General features: G+C 37.2%; 1 protein-coding gene across 1 annotated transcript; it reads left to right on the plus strand.

The window, feature by feature from the left end:
* Window positions 1-2835: 2835 nt before the first annotated feature.
* LOC129755364 (ras-related protein Rab-8A-like) lies at window positions 2836-19245 on the plus strand. The gene is made up of 5 exons (XM_055751815.1): window positions 2836-3682; window positions 17332-17392; window positions 17470-17674; window positions 17741-17881; window positions 17951-19245. Exons 1-5 carry the CDS (start codon window positions 3559-3561, stop codon window positions 18044-18046), a joined length of 627 nt encoding a protein of 208 aa, XP_055607790.1. The 5' UTR covers window positions 2836-3558; the 3' UTR covers window positions 18047-19245.
* Window positions 19246-20060: the final 815 nt, after the last annotated feature.

Genomic DNA, 20060 nt, shown 5'->3' on the forward strand with positions numbered 1-20060 from the left:
ACGCAACATCCCGATTAACGGGATTTCTGGAGTTTGTTATCAAAAAATTACCACATCATCCGTCATCATGTAAGTTTAGGAAGAAGATAGGATCCCATCCATCCCATCAGAATTGTAGCGTAATATGACTTCTGCTATTCACCTAGTGGATTTTTTTGTTCCGACTTTCTTCTAAAATGTTTTTTTTTGTTATTTTGCTATTCTGCAACAACGAATAGTCGCATTCTTAGGGGTTTCTTCTTTCCACTCTTTGTGCCATTGGGTATCCTTCATGGCAATAGTGACACAATTTCTTCGAGGAACCCTTTTCAACTTTTTTCTTGTCCCATTCCGGAACAATCGAACGCACTAACCTTTGCCCTTAGAAAACCCATCCACTCACAGGACACAGTTAAACGCGCAATTCAGGGAACATCCTCGACAATCAATCGCGACATTATTATTGTAAAGGTAGTAAATTAGTAGTTCAACGCAAAAGAAAACGCAGTAAAAATACTAAAAACTTCTTGCACTCGACGACGATTCGCGGAATGACTGGTGGAATGAAATTCCTGCTGCTGATGGCCTGACGACGGTGAAAAGAAAACTGCTGATACTGCTACGGACGGGCCAATGATGAATGACTACTAATGGTGCTCTTTCTTTCTGTTCCGTGCCAGCAAACGGCTTCCGCTCCGTTGTGTGATCTCTTTTTGGCGTTCGCAAAACCCTGCTGCGCCACTGCTGAAAAATTTAAATACACAAAGCCCCGTTCGATTCGATCGGACATCTCGCTTCGCACACTTGTCGCGTCGTTTCGCACACGGAACGTCATCATCGCCCGCGAGCACGATGATGATTTCAATCAACAGTGGTGAATATGGAAGCGAACGGGAAAAATGGCTGCGATCGAATTATTTACTTAGGCCGATGACATAGTGAGTGCGATGCGATGCGAATCAGCGGAAAATTTACGGACGCAGCCTACGCGAACTCGAGCGGCGGAACAAATTGACATCTGCTTCGCCGCGTTGAGTATGTCAGGTTTAAGCGATTCACATACATTTTCATCGAATGTGGTTCACCGCATTGAACCGCATTCACCGCATCGCATCGCATCGTATTCACTATGTCATCGGCCTTAGAGGAAGCAGTGGCGTGTTTATGAATATTATTACAAAAATAATTATTAAATATATCAAATATTGAGTTTAAATTTACAAATTTGAACAGAAATCTACAATTTTTCTTTAAATTTTAAGGAAAAATTGTAGATTTCTCTTCAAATTTGTAAATTTAAACTCAATATTTGTACCTAACATTTAATAGGAAATTTAACGGAAAACCTTTTTATGCCATTTGCCACCATCTAAGAGCACTAAACAATTTCTCGTTTAAGTTAAAAGTTGTTAAAAGCCCATTCACACTTCAAGTGAAAATGAACTCGAAAAATCTTATTTCGTCAATAACTCAACAACGTGACGAAACTAGGTTTTGTAACATAGTGGAATATGGTTGAAATTAATATGAAATTCCAGCAGGACTCGTTCCTTATAACCTGATAGAACTGTTTTTATTCCAATTCTCCAGCCATTACGAAATTTTCGCGATGAAAACTGTGGGAAACGGTACACTGTAAATTTTTGCCTCGATTTCCAGCAAAAAATTGCTGGAAACGTTCAGCAATCCAAATTTTTATTGGAAACCAGCAATCAGTTTTTGAATTGCTGGATTTTTCAGCATTCGATTGATTACTTGTCATTTTTGCTGAAAAATCAGCAACCGGTTTTCAAATTGCTGGACCTTCTAGCAATTGATTTAGTTTGCTGGAAAATCAGCAATCGTCAAATTGGAGTCTGTTTGTTTCCGTACGCTGAAGCAAGGTGAGACTCTATTTTATGAAAATTGGTTAGATTAATAAAATTATTTAATTTTCCTCTACATTCTAGCAACAAGATATCAAGTCAAGGGTGTGTTTTCATTGGACAGGACGTAGATATTCTATAAAAGATTCTAATCAAAACTATTCTTACATGTGGCGGATGATCAACACTTTGGCACAAAGCTGCCTCCTCAAAGCCGGTGTTATAGAATATTGAAAAAAAAAAATCGTGTTCGTGTTCTGGGAATAAATAAATATATCCCATTATTAAAAGTTGGGAGAAAATACTTGTTTTTATTGCTTATTTTATGTACAGCCAGTAATCAAAGTTTAAATTTGAATTGAAATATAAATTTGATACTAAATACAGCTGGTTGTGTTGAAAGAAATAGCTGGTATTCAGCAATCAAGATTGCTGATTTTCCAGCAATTTGAATTGCTGGTAATGGATGAAAGGGTGGCTGGCTGTGATAAAAGCAGTTCAAGAAAGTTTTATTATTCATTTCTTGATAATCTTGTATGGAATCAGAATTTGAGGTTGATAATCTGTTTATTATTTTATTTTGAAAGCGGAAAATTATCTCCTGATTTGATAACAAATTTGAAAATGATGATTTTACGACGTGTTGTAAACTGATTATTTTGGTGATGCATAATGTTTTTTTGTTAGATGTCAAAATCACCTACCAATGCTTTTGCATACACTTTGTTTAATTTACGAACGCCAGCATCGATAGAAAAAATCACTTCGATAGAAAAAAATCAATTTACGAAAACGTCGTTAAATAGACAAAAAGTTGAAATTAAATGTAACAGGTAATTTGTAACGGCACGTTCGAATTTTCCTATATGATTCGGCTCACAGGATGCAGCCACTTTTTGCACACGCGTCAAAAATGTGAAACTCACCACAACCTTTTCCCTTTTACGGGACCCCGAATTCACCACTTTTAATCGCGAAGGATGTCAATTCGAAAAAGAAGAGTCAAATTTTGACCATCATCGCATCGCAGCAGGGCCTTCTTCATCCAGCCAATCAGCCCAGTCACATACAAAAATCACATTCGTCGCGTTTTATGTGGAAGGCAGCCATCAGTGAGTGGAAGATTACCCTTAAATCGGAGAAAGGGGAAAATCCGTCTGGCATTCAATAATTCCGTCGTTTCCGTTTCCCCGTAGAGTGTCGTGTCCGTATTAAGTGTTCCTTTTTTGGTTCGGTAGCCCCCGGGAATCGATTGGGAAAACTGGCGTTTGGTTCTATACTAGAGAGTGGTGCAGTCAGTCGAAAATCAAACAGAAGAAAAATCTCCAAGGCGGTGTAATCTTTTTTTTTTCGTTCCTTTTGAGTTGGTGATATTGCTTGCGTTCACGGAACGATAATCGCAAAAAACAAAGACGTGTTGTGCAAGTTTTTCTGTTTTATAATTTGGTTTGTTAGTGTCGTTTATCGAGCCAGTTGCGGGAATCTCGGATTACTACGGATCATAGTAACGGGAGTGGTCACCAGCAAGCAGCGTAGGGGTTTCTGGCTGTGTAAAAATAGAGCAGGAGAAACCTGTCTTGTCGTCGTCGATTGGTGTCACTGCCCTCTGAGAAATCAGCCATAGCAAAGAAGAGAAAGAAAACGGTGCTAGCCATCCATCCATCTATCTACAGGGGCCTGGTGAGCGATCCTAGAGGACAATCCACGAGCCGAAATGGCCAAAACATACGACTATCTGTTCAAGCTATTGCTGATCGGTGATTCCGGTGTCGGAAAGACCTGCATCCTGTTCCGATTCTCCGAGGATGCCTTCAATACGACCTTCATCAGCACAATCGGTGAGTCATAATATATGTAGTGCCTTTATCGTTAATCGTCTTTTTCTAGGAGACGTTGACGAGATTTTTTTCTACTGGTGGCCCGCACTTGAAATGAGTAATAGTAAACGCAAACGTTGCATTCTTCCGATATCATTTTCAAAAAACAGTTAAAAGTGTGTTACTCCATTGCACTGGGGCCCGGTCAAATTGGCAAGCGAAAGTGGCCTCTATGTTCTCTGTTTTGTCTCTCAGCCTGGCCTGGCCTAGGCTAGCCTACGTCTGTTTGATATGTGCAACCTTTTGCGGACGGATTCGTCCATCGGGTGGCCTTTTATGATACGAAAATGATTCAAAATCGAAACCGATTATACAGTGAGCGAAACAAGAGTAGTACCACTATGTGTTTTGCTTGTTAAAATATGAATGAATGAATGAAAAAAAAATTTTTTTTTTTCATTTTTTGGCAAAAATCATTCAGCACACCTTAGTTAATCCCGGATAGTTGAAAATGGGTCACAATTCCGTATTACGGCAAGGTAGATAAAAAATCTTTTTGATTAGAAACCTATTTCTAGATTCAAATTCAGCCTAGAATCTATGTTTCATCATTTCACGTCAATTTAATAAAGAAAAAAGCAGTTTGATAAAATATGATAGCTCATACGTCAAATTCCTTAGTGTAGGAGGAAAATCAATTAAAATTCCTTTAAAACCTTGTGAATTCTAGAAAACGCCTAAAACTGCAGTTATCTATCGTATACGTTCTTTGTTCGTAGAAGCTTTCACACAGTAAATTTTAAGAAATAATCTTTATTTTTTTTAGAAAAAACTTAAGTGGTACTACCTATTCCTATTTCGCACTTTTTTTATATGTTTGGTCCTCAACGCCAATTGCTTCGTAAAAAAAAACTTATGCTTAATATATACAGTACCGTTCATAATTGTATAGAAATTGGAAGCACGCACACTGTCACTTCGATTTTGAACTTCCATAACTTTTTACTCTGATGATATTTTTTGATCAAATTTTCTGCGTTAGATAGATCATCTATCATACTATTATACCACAAAATTTGAGCTTTCTGGAATTTGTGTGGCCTGAGATACAGCAATTCTACGAAAAACGGACTTTTTGAACTTTTCTCACTCAAACTGCAATATCTCAGAAACTACGCTAAATTTTTCATTGAAATTTTGCAGAGTGATTGTTCCGTACCCTGGGTTCCCATGGATCACGGCGGCGGTGTGCATGCTTGTGATAATGATGGTTTACTATCATTGTCCTGAGAGGGTCGTTGCACACATCTTGTCAAGCATGGATCATAATATGACTCAAATTAGAAGGCGTGATGGACACCTTTATTTAAATTAAATTAGCGGAAGGTTCAATGGTGTCCCAATTTTTCATGATCCATGCTGATAAGATGAACGGGAGTTGAAACACTTGCCCTCCCTTCCGTTGAACAATGGGAAAATTTTGTAGTGAAAATATCACATTTTGCCGTCATAAAGTGATACTTTTCAATAGGGCATAATCTGCTTGGTAAGGTAGTTAGCTAGTTTAGTTTCATAGAATTAGGATGTTTCAAGTATTGCTAGGTTAGGTATAGGTAATGGTATTCGCCTCCCCAATGCTCTAGAAAGTGTGCATTTGCGGTTTATGAATTTCGTTGGCTTATTCTTAAATCAAGCATTTTACAAGAACTAGGGGCTCATTGGACGGGAATGCTGTTTTGACAAATATGATATTTCAGTTTGTAGTACACTTTCGACATTTGTTTTTATTTATTTATTTACTTTTGGTAGATCTATACATTTTTTGGTTAGGATTGAAATTCATAAATCGAAGTTTAAGATAGAAAATATGATTTCGATAAGCAAGAATGAGTAGATAGTTAAGATCATTCATTTCGGGCATTTAAAAACAGGCACACGGTTTATTTGAATTGAACCCTCTATCGTGTAGATTGAGTATTATAGTTTGTTTGAGAAGTTGACCACAATTAGTGATAAGGTTTTAAAGAACAGCACTGTTATTTTCCTGTTCCGTTGATAAGTTGACGATAATAATAAAGCTATTGCTATTTAAGCTTACAGTTCATTGTTGATGAGTTTAAAAGACACCTTTTCTAGATTCTGTTTTTATGATATCCTAATTGAGTTATTGAATAACCATGTAGTCGCGTAGAATCAATCACTTGAATAAATCTTTTACTTAGCAAATCTTTTACTTAGCAAATCTATAATTATTTCTAAATCAAACTAGGAAGAATCCAAATTTATATAAACGACGAGTAAGGTAGATGACAGGTAGGGGAAATTCAACTACGGTAAGATAGTGAACCCTTCTGACAACGATATCGAGGCGTTAGCATATGATATCATATTATTTGATACCATACTGCTATTGCTCGGTTGAATTGAAGGTTGGGTTAACTCGAAGTTCATATGGGGCCCACCAACCGTCCTAGTCCGTCGAGCACTATCTTAACGCTTCCCTAAACTGGTGCTTCAGAACCCTCGGGCTCTGTTGCCGCTATCCTTTTCTAAGCTATTCTACTCTCATTTAAAATTTTCCTCTTCTGTCCCCCGTTCTGTTTTTCATTTCCGGGTCAGCCAGGCGCTCATAAACCCATAAACAAAAAAAAAAAAAAAAAAGAAATTTTGCAGAGTGATTGTTGAAATATTAATTTAGCGCGTCTAAAGTTTTTGAAAAGTTCTATCGAGGCTTTCAAAAGTTACGCGAGGTACAATATTTCAGGCATGAACCTAGAAATGCGATTTCTATAGAATTTTGGACGAATGTTTCCATAGGAAAATCCTATTTTATGTTTTAATAAACTAAACAGTAAATCTATTTCAACCAAAAAATCAAAACAATATCGCGAGATTCTGTTTTTAAAACACAAATGGATCATTTATTCCATTTTTTCTTTTCTTCATTGCTTTTGCCAGACATTTTGTGACTGATTTGTGGATGAAAAGGATATTGCTCTCATGAATCGTCCAAAATTCTATAGAAAACGCATTTTTAGGTTCATGCCTGAAATATTATACCCCGCGTAACTTTTGATTCCCTCGATAGAACTTTTCAAAAACTTCAGACCTGCTAACTTAATATTTCAACAATCACTCTGCAAAATTTCAATAAAAAATATAGCGTAGTTTCTGAGATATTGCAGTTTGAATGGTAAAAGTCCAAAAAGTCCGATTTTCGTAGAATTACTGTATCTCAAGCCACACAAATTCCAGAAAGCTAAAATTTTGTGGTATAATAGGATGATAGATGATCTATCTAACGTAGAAAATTTGATCAAAAAATACCATCAGAGTAAAAAGTTATCAAAGTTGAAGTGACAGTGTGCGTGCTCTTAATTTCTATACAATTATGAACGGTACTAATTTTAACAAGCAAAACACACGGTGGTACTATTCTTGTTTCGCTCACTGTATGTTAGGTAGGTACAACCATTTGGTTGTGCATTTTGCTCGGTGCTTCGGTAGGGCGATGAGAACATTTTATTTATTTACTATTGATAGATCATAGGCTTCAGCCTTTTATCTTTAATGGTGTTTACAATATTTTTATGAAAAAACGTTATCATGTGCATTGTAGAGCGCCATCATTCTGTAGACTGGTTCATTGCGAGCATAGTTTTTTCACATGTCAAATCCTTTAAAAACATCACGTCGATTGATTTTCTGCGATTTTTTTAGTGAGTCCAAGCCAACCAGCCTACACAAAGCTCGATATTCTGGCATATCTTCTTGCCAGCCCAGGTTTCCCAAGGCGTACCTTAGAAATCTTTTTTGAACTCTTTCAATTCTATTCTTATGAACATTGTAGTATGGCTGCCACACAATACTGGCATATTCGATAGTGATTCGGATAAGTCCAACATAAATCGAGACGATAGTGTATGAATTGTCCAACTCGTGACAAATCCTACTGACCATACCGTACATGGAATTGGCTTGGCAACGACTTGTTCGATATGTTTCGAAAAACTAAGTTCTACATCCAACTCTACGCCTAGATCTTTCACTGAAGGTTTTCTTGTTACGAAACAGTTGTTTTCAAGACAATAATCGTGTACTATGTTGCTCATTTTCCTTGAAAAGGTGATCACGCTGCATTTTGATGCATTGATTTTCAAACCAAAATGGCTGCAGCACTCAGAAAATTTGTTAAGCGCATTCTGTAGAACCATACAATCCTTGGGATACCGAACAGGAAGGAACATTTTCAAATCATCTGCGTAGATCAGCACAAACACGTCACGCAGCACTTCGGGAAAATCGTTCATTACAGTAACAAAAAGTTGGGGTCCCAAGTGACTCCCTTGTGGTACGACTGACAGAAGAGCTTTAGTATTGATAACCTCAAAAGCTTTAGACATGTCTGTATATATGACATTGAGAAATTTTCCCTATGCTTTTTTTGCAATAAATTGCGAATACAACTGTTCAAACGATAACCACTGGCAATTAGACATTCCTTAAAAATAATTTTTCACTTAAAATGTAAGTGACCTCTGGAGTGAAGTTTGGCCCTTCGTGAATTCATGTGAATTTTGAGTGACCGTCAAGTGGAAGTCAAGTCAAGTGACTTTAAGGTGAGTGACAAACGGAATTCCAAGTGAGCCTGACTGAAGTGAATATGAAATGTATGCTCAGGTCGTTTAAATCTTTCAGTAGTAGTGATTTTAAGATGAAATTTTAGAATATCAATGATCAATCAACTTTGTTTAACCAAAACAGTTATTTATTTATTCAAGAATTCGAAGAAAGACATTTTTTTCTTAATTTATTGATGGGTTCAAATCAAAGCTTTGACTTGAAAAAAACATTCGCTTTTTCATTAAAATTTTGATTGATGTTTTCTGTAAATAATAAATAAAATCATCATAGCAAGTTTTTAATCATAGTTGCTATGTAGAAGTTACAACTTCTGCCGATTCCTATATTGGTTCTTCATTCTGACGAATGGTTGAACTACGACGTGTTACTCGATTCACAGGATATTTTTCTCGGTGAATTTTTCAAATTAATTTTAAGTGAGCTTGTAATGAAATTGAAGTGAGCGGCGAAGTAAGTTGACATTTAGAGAAATTTCAAGTGCCAGTCATTTAAAACTTAAGTGATGAGTTAGTGAACATTGATTCAATCACTTGGAACTTTAACATTAACATCTACGCCCAGTTAAGCGGTTTTTAAACTTCAAACATGTGTAATAAAAAAAACGACGACAGATTTTTATTCGCTTTCTTTTCCAATACATCTCAAAACTGCTCTACTTTAAATAAAAAAAATTAGTGGAATGCGAAAAATGTACGCTTTTCAAAATAATTAACTAAACGTTGGGGTGTTCAACTGGCCCTAATACCGGCCACTCGACTTTTTCGGGTATCGATAATGTTTTCTTAAGGAAAAACTATCTAACAACACGGAAATTGTATTTTTTAATATTGTCCATGTATCGAGCTGTAAAAACTGCATTTTGGATCTTGAGAGAATACATTTTGTGAAATTTTTCCCGCAAATTTTGTACAAATTTTAACAAAGTGCGTTAACTGACAAATGATGATTTCCGGCAAACAGCCTCAAGTAACCGGTTACTTTCAGCGATAAAACATCATTTTCGAACATAATCAAACTAAACGCTTCTTACAATTTACACATTTTACATAATACATGCGATAAAAACAAAGAAATTGTGCGTGACCGGTAATAAGGAACCCACACTTTTTTTATACTCCAATTACCGCCCTTCACTGATCGCTTCGAAAAACAACAACTATTGAAAAAATCGAAAATTTTCCGATGCAAATCTATTCTACAAAAATAAAACTATCGTTTCAAGTCGATTGTAGGTCAAACAAGTACTATCTAGTAAACAAAAATCCTTTTTGCCCTAGGAACACAGTTATGCTTAGTTCGCTAACAGGCGTCGAATTCAATAATTTGACCAAAACGAAAAACCAAAAATTTTATTTCTGGCTATAGTTAGCATAATTAAGTGATGTTTTTGTTGATGAAATGGTCGAACAATGATGCCGACATAGAACGCAGGTCTTATTTTTGGAGAAAACATCCCAGTTTTTTCGAAATACACACAAAGGGTGATTTTGGGCGGTAAATGGTGACTTGATGGTACATGAGTCCCTTGAAATGAGAAAAATCACTGAACTTCCATTTTTAAGTGAAGCTTCAAGTGTGTTTTAGTGTGATTTTTGGATCAGTGTAACAAATTTGCAACAATTTTTGTATGAAAAAAAAAATTATTTTATTTTAATTTTTTTCTCTAGATCTATACATTATTTGCAATTGTTTAAAATGATATTAAAAAAAATCATGAAATGAAGGTTTAGACAACATTGAGCTACAATGACGCTTTTAAAAGTCGAAAAAAACTGAATCGAAAAACATTTTTTTGATGATGGAAATCAGTTACTAAATGCTTAGAAATTCACTTAGTTCATTAGTTAGCTGAATTTATGAGCTGTACCTATGTTGCACAAATGTTTTTTTTAAGATCATGGCTTCACAAAATGTTTAAAAATAGCGATAAATACGTAACACAGATTTTTTTTATGATTTTCAAAGGTAGATGTTTTTGAAGTTTTGTCAATTTGCCTTTTCTCAGATTATTCGAACACTTAAATCCATTTATCTTTCTCATAGATTTCAAGTAGCACATTAAAGCAAGATTTTACAATAAAACTATATTCACATATCTAGATTCTCGCGTCGCACTACTCATGTCTCACGACAAGACTAACGACTCACGTCTCACTCCTCATGTCCTATTTTCTAACCTCATTTCTCATGTTCACGTCTCACTTCTTACGTCTCACGTCTTTCGACGTCCCTTTTATTGCCTTGACGTGTTATGTCAACGTTCTCACGTATCACTTCTCTGGTTTCACGTCTCACTTTTCATGACTCATGTCACATGTATAATGTTTGAGTTCTAAATTCCCATTTCTAAAGTCTCAGGTTTGCATGTCTCATATATACATCTAAGGTTGATGTCATGCTGGGGCGACGAGCGTCGCATTGCGTTCTGCGTTCCAATAAGAAAGCAAAGCAAAGGATTGGTATGATATACTGGCGCTTTGAATTTCATCACGAATCATCACTCTTCTACATCTGCTAATGCTTGGGATCGTCTCCTTTCTTTCGGGAGCCATTAAAAAATTCATCCGATCATGATCCGGATTGCGCGAATGCCGAAATTTCAACCGACAAAATCCTTGCTATTTTAGCGCGGAATAAGAATTCATGAGAATTTTCTCACCGATTAAGATATTATTTAGTTTAAATATTATCACAAATTCGGAAGGATTTTCGAACTATTGTACTTAAAATCCGGAATCACTGCTTACTGGCAACAAAACACAGACTTCAGACAATCTAGTACTTCACTTTTCTTTGTCGGAAGTCTTTCCGAAGTCGGAAGTTCGGACTTCCGAAGTAAAATTTAGTGCTGACGCTATTATATTCCCATTGGATTTCCTACTTGTCGCGCTACAAAACACCTTGGTATCTGCTTTGTCGCGCTTTCCAAAGCGCTCAGTATGACAGGTCTGCGCTTTTTCCATGGAGAATAAATGAGAGCAGATATGTCGCGTGAGCGTGTAGCACTCAACGCGCTTCTTGTCGCCTGAGTATAACAGCACCCTTAGAAGCAGGGTTGTCAATTTTTTTTTAAGAATCAGGCAAATTCAGGCTTTTTTAAAAATAAGAATTAAAGGGAATATTTCGATAGCTTTGATTCAGCCACATTTTCACTTTTTTACTTCAACAATAGTACCTAACCCAGTTCCTTACTACCCATTTTTCATCACATTCTTTAAAATCAGGCAAAATCAGGCATATTTTCAAAAATCAGGGAAAATCAATGGCTTATCAGGTTGTTCGTTCTTTCAGCTTTTCAGAGTGAGAGGCAAAAAGAACTCCCAAGAAGCATCTTTGAGGCAGATGGTCCTTACTTCTGATTTCTTCTTGTCGCTTAAAGGGTGGTGTAATATCGACCAAAGACTACTCAGGAAACTCCTCGACTGCCTAGATTCTTCTAAAACCTTCGCACACTTTCATATAATACTTTTTCAAGTAGAACCAATTAATACCAACGAAAAGTATCAGAAAGTTAATGTGACGACGATACTACAGGTGGGAGCAGATATTTTGATTTTGGTGGTCTTCAGAAATCGACCTTATATCAAAGTGTCCTAACAAATGACTGTTTTAAAACAAATATCATCCATTTTTCTGAAGTCGTATTGAAAACTTTTGATAACTTCGATAGCGCTTGCCTTGAACAGTACTGTTTGTAATTAATGGCAAAGTTTATGGAAGAGAATCTTCACAGGAAGAAGGAAACACAAGAAGACATAAGGTTTTCAATCTTCTTAATATTCCGATCCTACACGCAGCAAAAAGATTTTTTATTTCAAAGGAAAGTGCCGCAAAAAAAAGGATTTTTTCCTTTGAATTTGGGATAAATAAAAAATCTTTTGGTTCAAATGCATTTTCCTTCGTTTCAAAGAATTTTTCTTTTGAAAAATCTTTGATTCAAAATATTAATGCTTTGATGCAAAAGCCAGTTTTATTTGATTCAAAGTTATTTTCTTTTGCTCAAATGTAATTTAGATATAGATTTAAAAGCATTTATTCATTGAACCATTTTCCATTTATTCCAATTGGAAGATTTGTTTCCTGTTGTTTCGAAGTTCCTATTAGGAGTTTGAATGATAAAAAGAAACAATTTTAATTTTTAATTTTTTTATTCACAAACACATAAAACACTGATTCACTATAATCGAATCACCGGGTCCTTAATATCGTTGACATAGTTTCGCATTCTCCGTGGGCCGGTCAATAAACTTCCGGACGCCACTCCGACTGCTGGCTGGTCCGACTGGTGATTGCCGTTGAAGATTAAGCCGAAGATAATTAGACCGCGGGATTTGGGGAGGAAATCTATCCGTCGGCCGTGGTCCTGTAACTATGCAAGCGCTTTTAGAAAATCTTAAATTCACTTAAATATTAGCTTTTTGATTAACTTACACTTACCATTTTGCATCCTGAATCCTCCTTATTCATAGCTTACTCCGACTCACTGGTTTGATTTTTAAAACGAGCGGCCGAACTTTATTCGATTTTTCGGTTTTCTGTTCTTCTAACAAGTCAATCCTATATATCTTCTAAGTTTGAAGTTTTTATTTCAAAAAAATATTTTTTTTTCCGATGAAAACATTTTTCTTTGGTTGAAAGAAAATTTACATTGTTTTAAAAGAAATATACAATTGAAAAAACGTCTTTTGAATCAAAGAATTTGTTTAAAATCAAAATTATTCAATTCAAAAAAATAATTCTTTCTTTCAAAAATTATTCTTTTGAATCAAAACTATAATTCAGTGATTGAAAGAAAAGGAGTTTGATTCAAAAAACTGAATGTTTTGAATCAAAGTCAGATTTAGTTCGTTTCAAAATCCAAATTTTCTCTGCGTGCTGTACTGTATCCCTTGGCGCTCCATTTTAAGTTGTCTATAACCTCAGCTGTCCCTAACAAGTTGAATCGAATATTGCTGGTAGTACATAGTTGTTCCTTCACAATGAATAGCTATCTTTACTCCTTTTGGGTTTAGATACAGTACACACATATTGTGATCTGTATCGAGTTTAGTCCGTCTTTTGGAATGTGATACATATTAACCAAACTTTCTATAACAACTTACTGTTCCGTTTTCATATAAAATCAATATAAAAGCAGGATTAAATTCCAATCTTTTTAACCTGTCAAAATGGGTCACAGTTTTGAAGCAACTTTTTATCGTGTCCAGTATGATTGTGATTGTACTTAGATAGAGCCTGGTGGGTGATAGATGGTTTTCGTTTTTTGTTTCTCCATAACCTCATCCTCCCACTGCTGGCTGACTGACTGCTACTGAAATAGCGAAGGTTGATGGAAACGAAAACATGACTCATGTCGAATAAACCTAAGTTGGTACAATACAGTGTACCAAGGACGTTTGTGTACTATCCACCTGTTCTACTTGGTTGATGAGTGTTTTTCGCTAATTTTCCGGTGTCATTTTCGCTTTCGATATGCTTCTCGCGGGAAATATTTCCCGCTCGGACTAACCCCGGCTTTAAGCTTTTGGCACATGGTAGATTTAGCTAAGTTCGTTGTCAAACCCGTTTAAAAAAATGTTTTTCTTTTATTATTATGACTTTTATTAAAACTAAATGAAATGTGCAATTTAGAATGATATAATCGTGATGATCAAAAGGATTTTTTTGATGGGTTAATTAAGCATTCCATAATTATTCCTCTCGTATCTGGGCCGGTCAAACCCAGGAGGTAGTCTCTGAAACCTGGCACTATGAGGATATTCGATTCAAAAAATTTCAATGCAATATCCGTACAAGTCCGGCATCATTATATAAATCTTCAAATCTAGGGAATAAAGAAAGAGAAGAAAACATTTGAAATATTTCAAAAATCATCAGCAACATTTAAATCATGGGTGGCCAACATTTTCATCAAAATTGTCTAAATTTGAAGCTAGCGGACAGCAGAATTTGATTTTTTTTATGCAAATTTCGCATCATGGATCCGTCTGTGGGATCTTACTGTACATCGCAAAAGAAAACGTTTGCATAGATGCGGGGGTCTTCAATATTCAAAAAGCAATTGGCCTGCAGGCCATGAGGTTTCTGAATCCTTAAGACCCCTGAATATATGTGTTGTTCATGAACTGTAAACTATTTGTTGTTACTTTATTGAGAACCAAACTTAAACTAACTCTTGTACTGACATTTTCAAGGTTTTTATACACGGTGTACAATATAATAAGGTGATATCTTCCCGATAGTGTCGTCATTACTATCCTTCTAGTGATCCTCGGTGTATGCAGCATTAAATTACGCACGCAAAACTTTTTGCCTGGCACGCTATAGGCAGATAGTAATGACGTCACTTGTTTACATTCAAACGAGTTGTTTACTCGTGTTAGTAGCCTACCTTATATATTTATACCGTGGTTTTTATAATGCACCAGCTAGTAAACCATTGCTGTGATCAAACATAAATGGAAATTGAAATATGTAATGATTGCTTTGATCTAAAAATATGCATACATTTTTTCCCACACCTACCTACCTAAGGGTCCAGCGCCGATTGCTCGACGCATAGGGCCGAGGTAAAAGATCTCCACTGCTAGCGATCCAGAGCCAGCTTCTTCGCTTGTTGCCTGCCAAGGATTTCGTCAACTGTGCGGATTTCAGCGACAACACCACGTCGCCATCAGCTTCTGGGCCTGCCTCTTCTTCGATTCCATTCAAGCACCTCTCTTCGAATCTCGTTTTCATCTTCTCGCAGCTTGTGCCCAATCCATCTACACTTAGGGGCCATTCAAATATTATGTAACGCGTTTAGGGGGGGAGGGGGTGTAAGAGTTTGTTACGCTTTGTGGATTTAGGATATAAAATATGATACGAATGTGTTACGTAGGGGGGGGGTTGATAATTACCGAAAATTGCGTTACGTAATATTTGAACGGCCCCTTAAGCTCCCGAATATAAATTTCTAGCTCATTTTGATGAGACCGGTGATGAAGTTTCACGTTTGAGATCCAGTTGCCAGGCCACCAAGCACGGATGATATTCCGTAGGCAGCGATCGAGAAAAAACTGACAGTTTTCGCCTCGTTACCGCATGTGTGCACCAAGTATCGCACCCGTACAACAATACGGATTTCACATTCGATTTGAAGATCCGTATTCTTGTTCGTAGAGATCTGGTTTGAGCGCCAGAGGTTTCGGAATACCACCATCTGGCGTGATCTGGCTAGCAAGATATTGGAAGCACTCCACTTTCTCAACCTGTTGTCCAGCTACCACGAAATTGGAAGGATTTACTGTGTTGAATTCCATCGACTTGAGCTTTCCGACATTGATTTTGAGACGTGCTGCCTTGGAACTTTCGGTGAGGTCGTCGAGTTTGCTATGCATGTCTTGTTGTCTTTGGGCGAACAAAACAATATCGTCAGCCAGGTCAAGGTCGTTCAGTTGCTCCATTGTTGAAGGATACCATGGCCATCCTCAGTTTGATCCACAGTCAATCGATCCATAAAATACACCCCTGTATCACTCCAGCAGATACCGTGATTAGATAAGACAAGATACCGTCGTGCAGGACATTGCACGAAAATACTGTGCTTCTTGGACTAGTATCTCTGGGACTCCTCATCACCTTGGAGCGGCATGTTTTCCTGGTTCAGTCGGTCGAATGCTTTTTCGAAATCTACGAACACCAGCAGAAGAGATTCTTGGAATTCGTTGATTTGTTCCAGTATTATTCGTAGCGTTACGAGGTTGTCCACACATGATTGTTTGGATCGGAATCCAGCCTGCTGTCTTCGGAGGGTAGCGTCAATTTCCTCCTGGATCCTGTTCAGGATCACTTTGCAGAGATCTTTGAGGTTTACAGATCAAGGTTATGTCTCGACAGTTACCACACTCTGTTAAGCCTCTTTTCTTAGGGACCTTCACAAAGATACCCTGCATCCAGTCGGCCGGGAATGTTGCAGTATTCCAAATGTCAGCAGAAAGACGGTGCAACATTTGTGCTGACAGCATTTCAGCAAGGATGCAATTGATCCAAGGCGCTTTGTTGGATTTCATGTATTTGATTGCCGCTTCTATTTCAGCCAACGAGGGCGCTTCCGAGTTGACGCCATCTAGGCGACTGTGGGCTCTTTTTGCCATCGCTTTTCGTAACTGGAAGAGTTATTCGAAATGCTAAGTCCAAACGTTGAAGCTGATCTGTTCTGTCTGTCAACAGCTGACCTGCTCGGTCTTTCAGCGGCATTGTAGAATTAATCCTTGCGCCACTAAGGCGCCAAGAAATGTCAAAGTAATCGAATATCTCCAATGGCGGCGGCAACTGCCTTTTTCAGCTCCGCATATCGTAAGCTGCAGACGCGGTGCTGCTCAGTTCCTACTTTTGCCTTCCACCGATCATCGACCATCCTCAAGGTGTCAACCGGTCAACCGACTCCCATTCACTTCCTCTTTCACAAACTTCACCGAGAGGCAATCGTCGTATCGACATCTGGCTTGCTCCTCGCGCCGTCTGACACGCGCAACTTTCAGTCGTATAATAATTGTGTACATAAACAGCCCACAAGCGGATCCATGACGTGAAATTTTGGTAAAGAAATTTAGTTTCTGCTGGCGAAAATCATGGCCATCCATGATTTAAATCGTTTTTTTAGATTTAAAAAATGAATTTCAAGGAATTCTAGAATGGCTAGAATAAATCATTCTTTCAAAAGTATACAATGCATTGCCTTCACCATGCAGTATGTTGTCGTAAGCTTTATATGAACGGAACCATTGCTTGCCAACGCTGAAACACTGCGTTCTAAATAAAAGTACATAGTTGATATTTGAGGTGGATTGTAGAAGTGGCCTTTTGCAATGCATGGCGGAATTGGTCATCTTTTTAGGCTGAAACCTCAAGAAAGCCCGTAAGCAATAAAAGGCATTGACTCCACCCGCACATGTGATCGAATAAACAAGTACCATATCCAAAGTTCATGTTCTTTCTGAATTATCCATATAATTATTGTAATTTTTGCTTTTTATTAATTCCAGGAATTGATTTCAAAATTCGGACAATTGAATTGGACGGCAAGAAGATTAAACTACAGATCTGGTAAGTAAACCTGAGTTAAACTTTTTTTCGTTTAATGTCTCTAACTGTCTTTCCAACACCAACACTCCACTCCACAGGGACACAGCCGGCCAGGAGCGGTTCCGAACGATCACGACCGCCTACTATCGGGGGGCAATGGGCATCATGCTGGTCTACGACATCACCCAGGAAAAGTCGTTCGAAAACATCAAAAATTGGATCCGGAATATCGAGGAAAACGCCTCGGCCGACGTCGAGAAGATGCTGCTGGGGAACAAATGCGAGCTGAACGAGAAACGACAGGTGGGTTTATCTCTCATCAGTGAAGATGGAAGTTTTTTAAATGTTTTTCTTTTGTGACTTCCTTAGGTGACCCGAGATCGAGGGGAACAGCTAGCGGTCGAATATGGCATCAAATTCATGGAAACGTCGGCGAAAGCGAGCATCAATGTGGACGAAGCATTCTTCACCCTTGCCAGAGATATTAAATGCAAAATGGAAAAGCGAATGGTTAGTTTGAAGTGGCCTTCCGGTTTAGAAATGTTGTTACCTAATTCAAATCCAATTTTGTCTCCACAGGAAGCGAACAACCCGCCCAAGAGTGGCCACCAGCTGAAAGCGTCAGAACAACCCCGGAAGGCACCGAGTTGGTTATCGAAGTGCAATCTATTTTGACCTTGTAATAGTTCTATAAATTATTGTAACTTTTTTATATAACATACTAAATAATTATAATAACGATTACTGTAATATTATTAAAATTATACAATACTTGTGTAGGAACGAAGGAAAAAAAACAGCAAAAACACTAAGTGAAAAACAGACACACAGGCAAACACGGGAAACAAAAAAAAAAGGAAAAACTCATAAAAAAACTATTGCAGAAACCAGTTTGAAAATTACGGACGCCAATTTCCAACAATTGTTCCAACTATTGGGACTTCGATGTTCTGCGATCGAACCCAATCCACTACTACTGACGAAAACCCACTTGATCGAATATTTTAGAGAGCGCATGCATGTAAAGGTTCAGGGAACCAACTTGAGTGATTTCGTTTTTGTATCTTTGTTATTAACTTATTCCACTATCACACGGAGTGCGCACCGTACGCTACGATTCACTCATAACGAAACAATAGAAATAGTAATGCGAACAGGTAATATGTAAAAATCAGGTGTGATTAGAGGTTTAAATAAATTTCAACACAACACACAGTAGAAACCGTAAAAAAAATTCTTCGGTCAGATTGAAGAATGTCTTTGGAATGTCAATTTTCTATTGTAGACGATAACTGAGTTACCGCAAAGGCGCGTTCGTTTTCCGCTCAAATTTCATCCGAGAGACCTTTCCTAGAGAAGTTTCTTAACTACATATTCCATTTTTTTTCCTCATAGAACACTATTCTTTGCTTTCTACAAACAAGAGAAAAATACAAACAACATGTGATTAACTGTCCCCTGATGAAAAAGGTTGTTTCCATTTGTGATTTCATCATTAATCGATTTGTCATTTCAAGTCTAACTGCTACCTTCTTATTATACATACTGGGTAGAACGAAAAAAAAAACTTCATGCATTATTTGAATGAAACAATAGTTTTTAAAGTGATCAGCTGCTGATGGGTGATGCAGACAAAAATGTTAAAAAAAAGCCGTTTCAGGATCCAGGGTGTAACTCGTTTAGTAGGTACTAGTTCTTCTACTACTGCTACAACCTACCTACAAGTGTCGTATTTATGTAATGGTCAAATATGTAAATCAACTCTATGTGGATGAATAAAAAACGGCTACGGTGGACGAACGAATAAATAGAATGATATGGAACAAGGTTTTGAAATAAATTAGGAAGATTTTTCTTCTCGTGCAAAAACAGGACTCGCAGCAGTTTCACTCAAAATCCGAACTATGATTGATGATTTGAATTTGAATGTATTATGAACTCGTAATTTTTTCCAGACTTTTCGACACAAATGCGTTCAGAATCATAAGCTCCGTCATAAGATCAAGTCCAATCCCATCACTGATGGCCGAAAGTGATCAATTACCTTTTATCTATCTCCTTACTAAACATCTTTCCTTGAAAGCTATAATGTCACTGGCTAACGGTGGCTCCAGAGATACCCCACTTGTTGAAAGAACTAACACCCTACTAGTCAAGCTTATCGGTAAAGCCCCCCCCCCCTCCCCTCTGTCTGTACAAGAAACGGTCTATCAATTAAATATTTGAATACAGGGTGGCCAGCAAACCGGGAAAACCGGGAATTCAAAATAGGACCGGGAAAACCGGGAATTTCAAATCAAAACCGGGAAAGTAATTTATGGATTATGTTTCCCTATATAAAACATATTATTTCCTTAAATTCTAAATTCCTTAAACTTTACAATCTATAGTCATTTATTTCAGGATTGTTAGCAATTCGGGAAAAGCGGGGAAACATCGGGATCTTATATTCATGAGGGAAAGGCCGGTAATATATAAAAAAAATGATTTTTGAACTCAACGCATACATTTCTCGTACAAAGAAACGTCGTAGAATCACGCATATTGTGCACTGCAGTGAATGAAAAAGTGTTTAAATTTTATAAACATTTCACAACTGTGAAGTTTTATTACGCTTAGTCTTGGTAGTTAACATTTAAAGTGTTAATTAATTAATGATTTTGTATCAGTGTGCACTTTCTTTGCGAAT

Source organism: Uranotaenia lowii, chromosome 3 (assembly GCF_029784155.1).
Source record: "Uranotaenia lowii strain MFRU-FL chromosome 3, ASM2978415v1, whole genome shotgun sequence".
Classification (NCBI taxonomy): Eukaryota; Metazoa; Arthropoda; class Insecta; order Diptera; family Culicidae; genus Uranotaenia; species Uranotaenia lowii.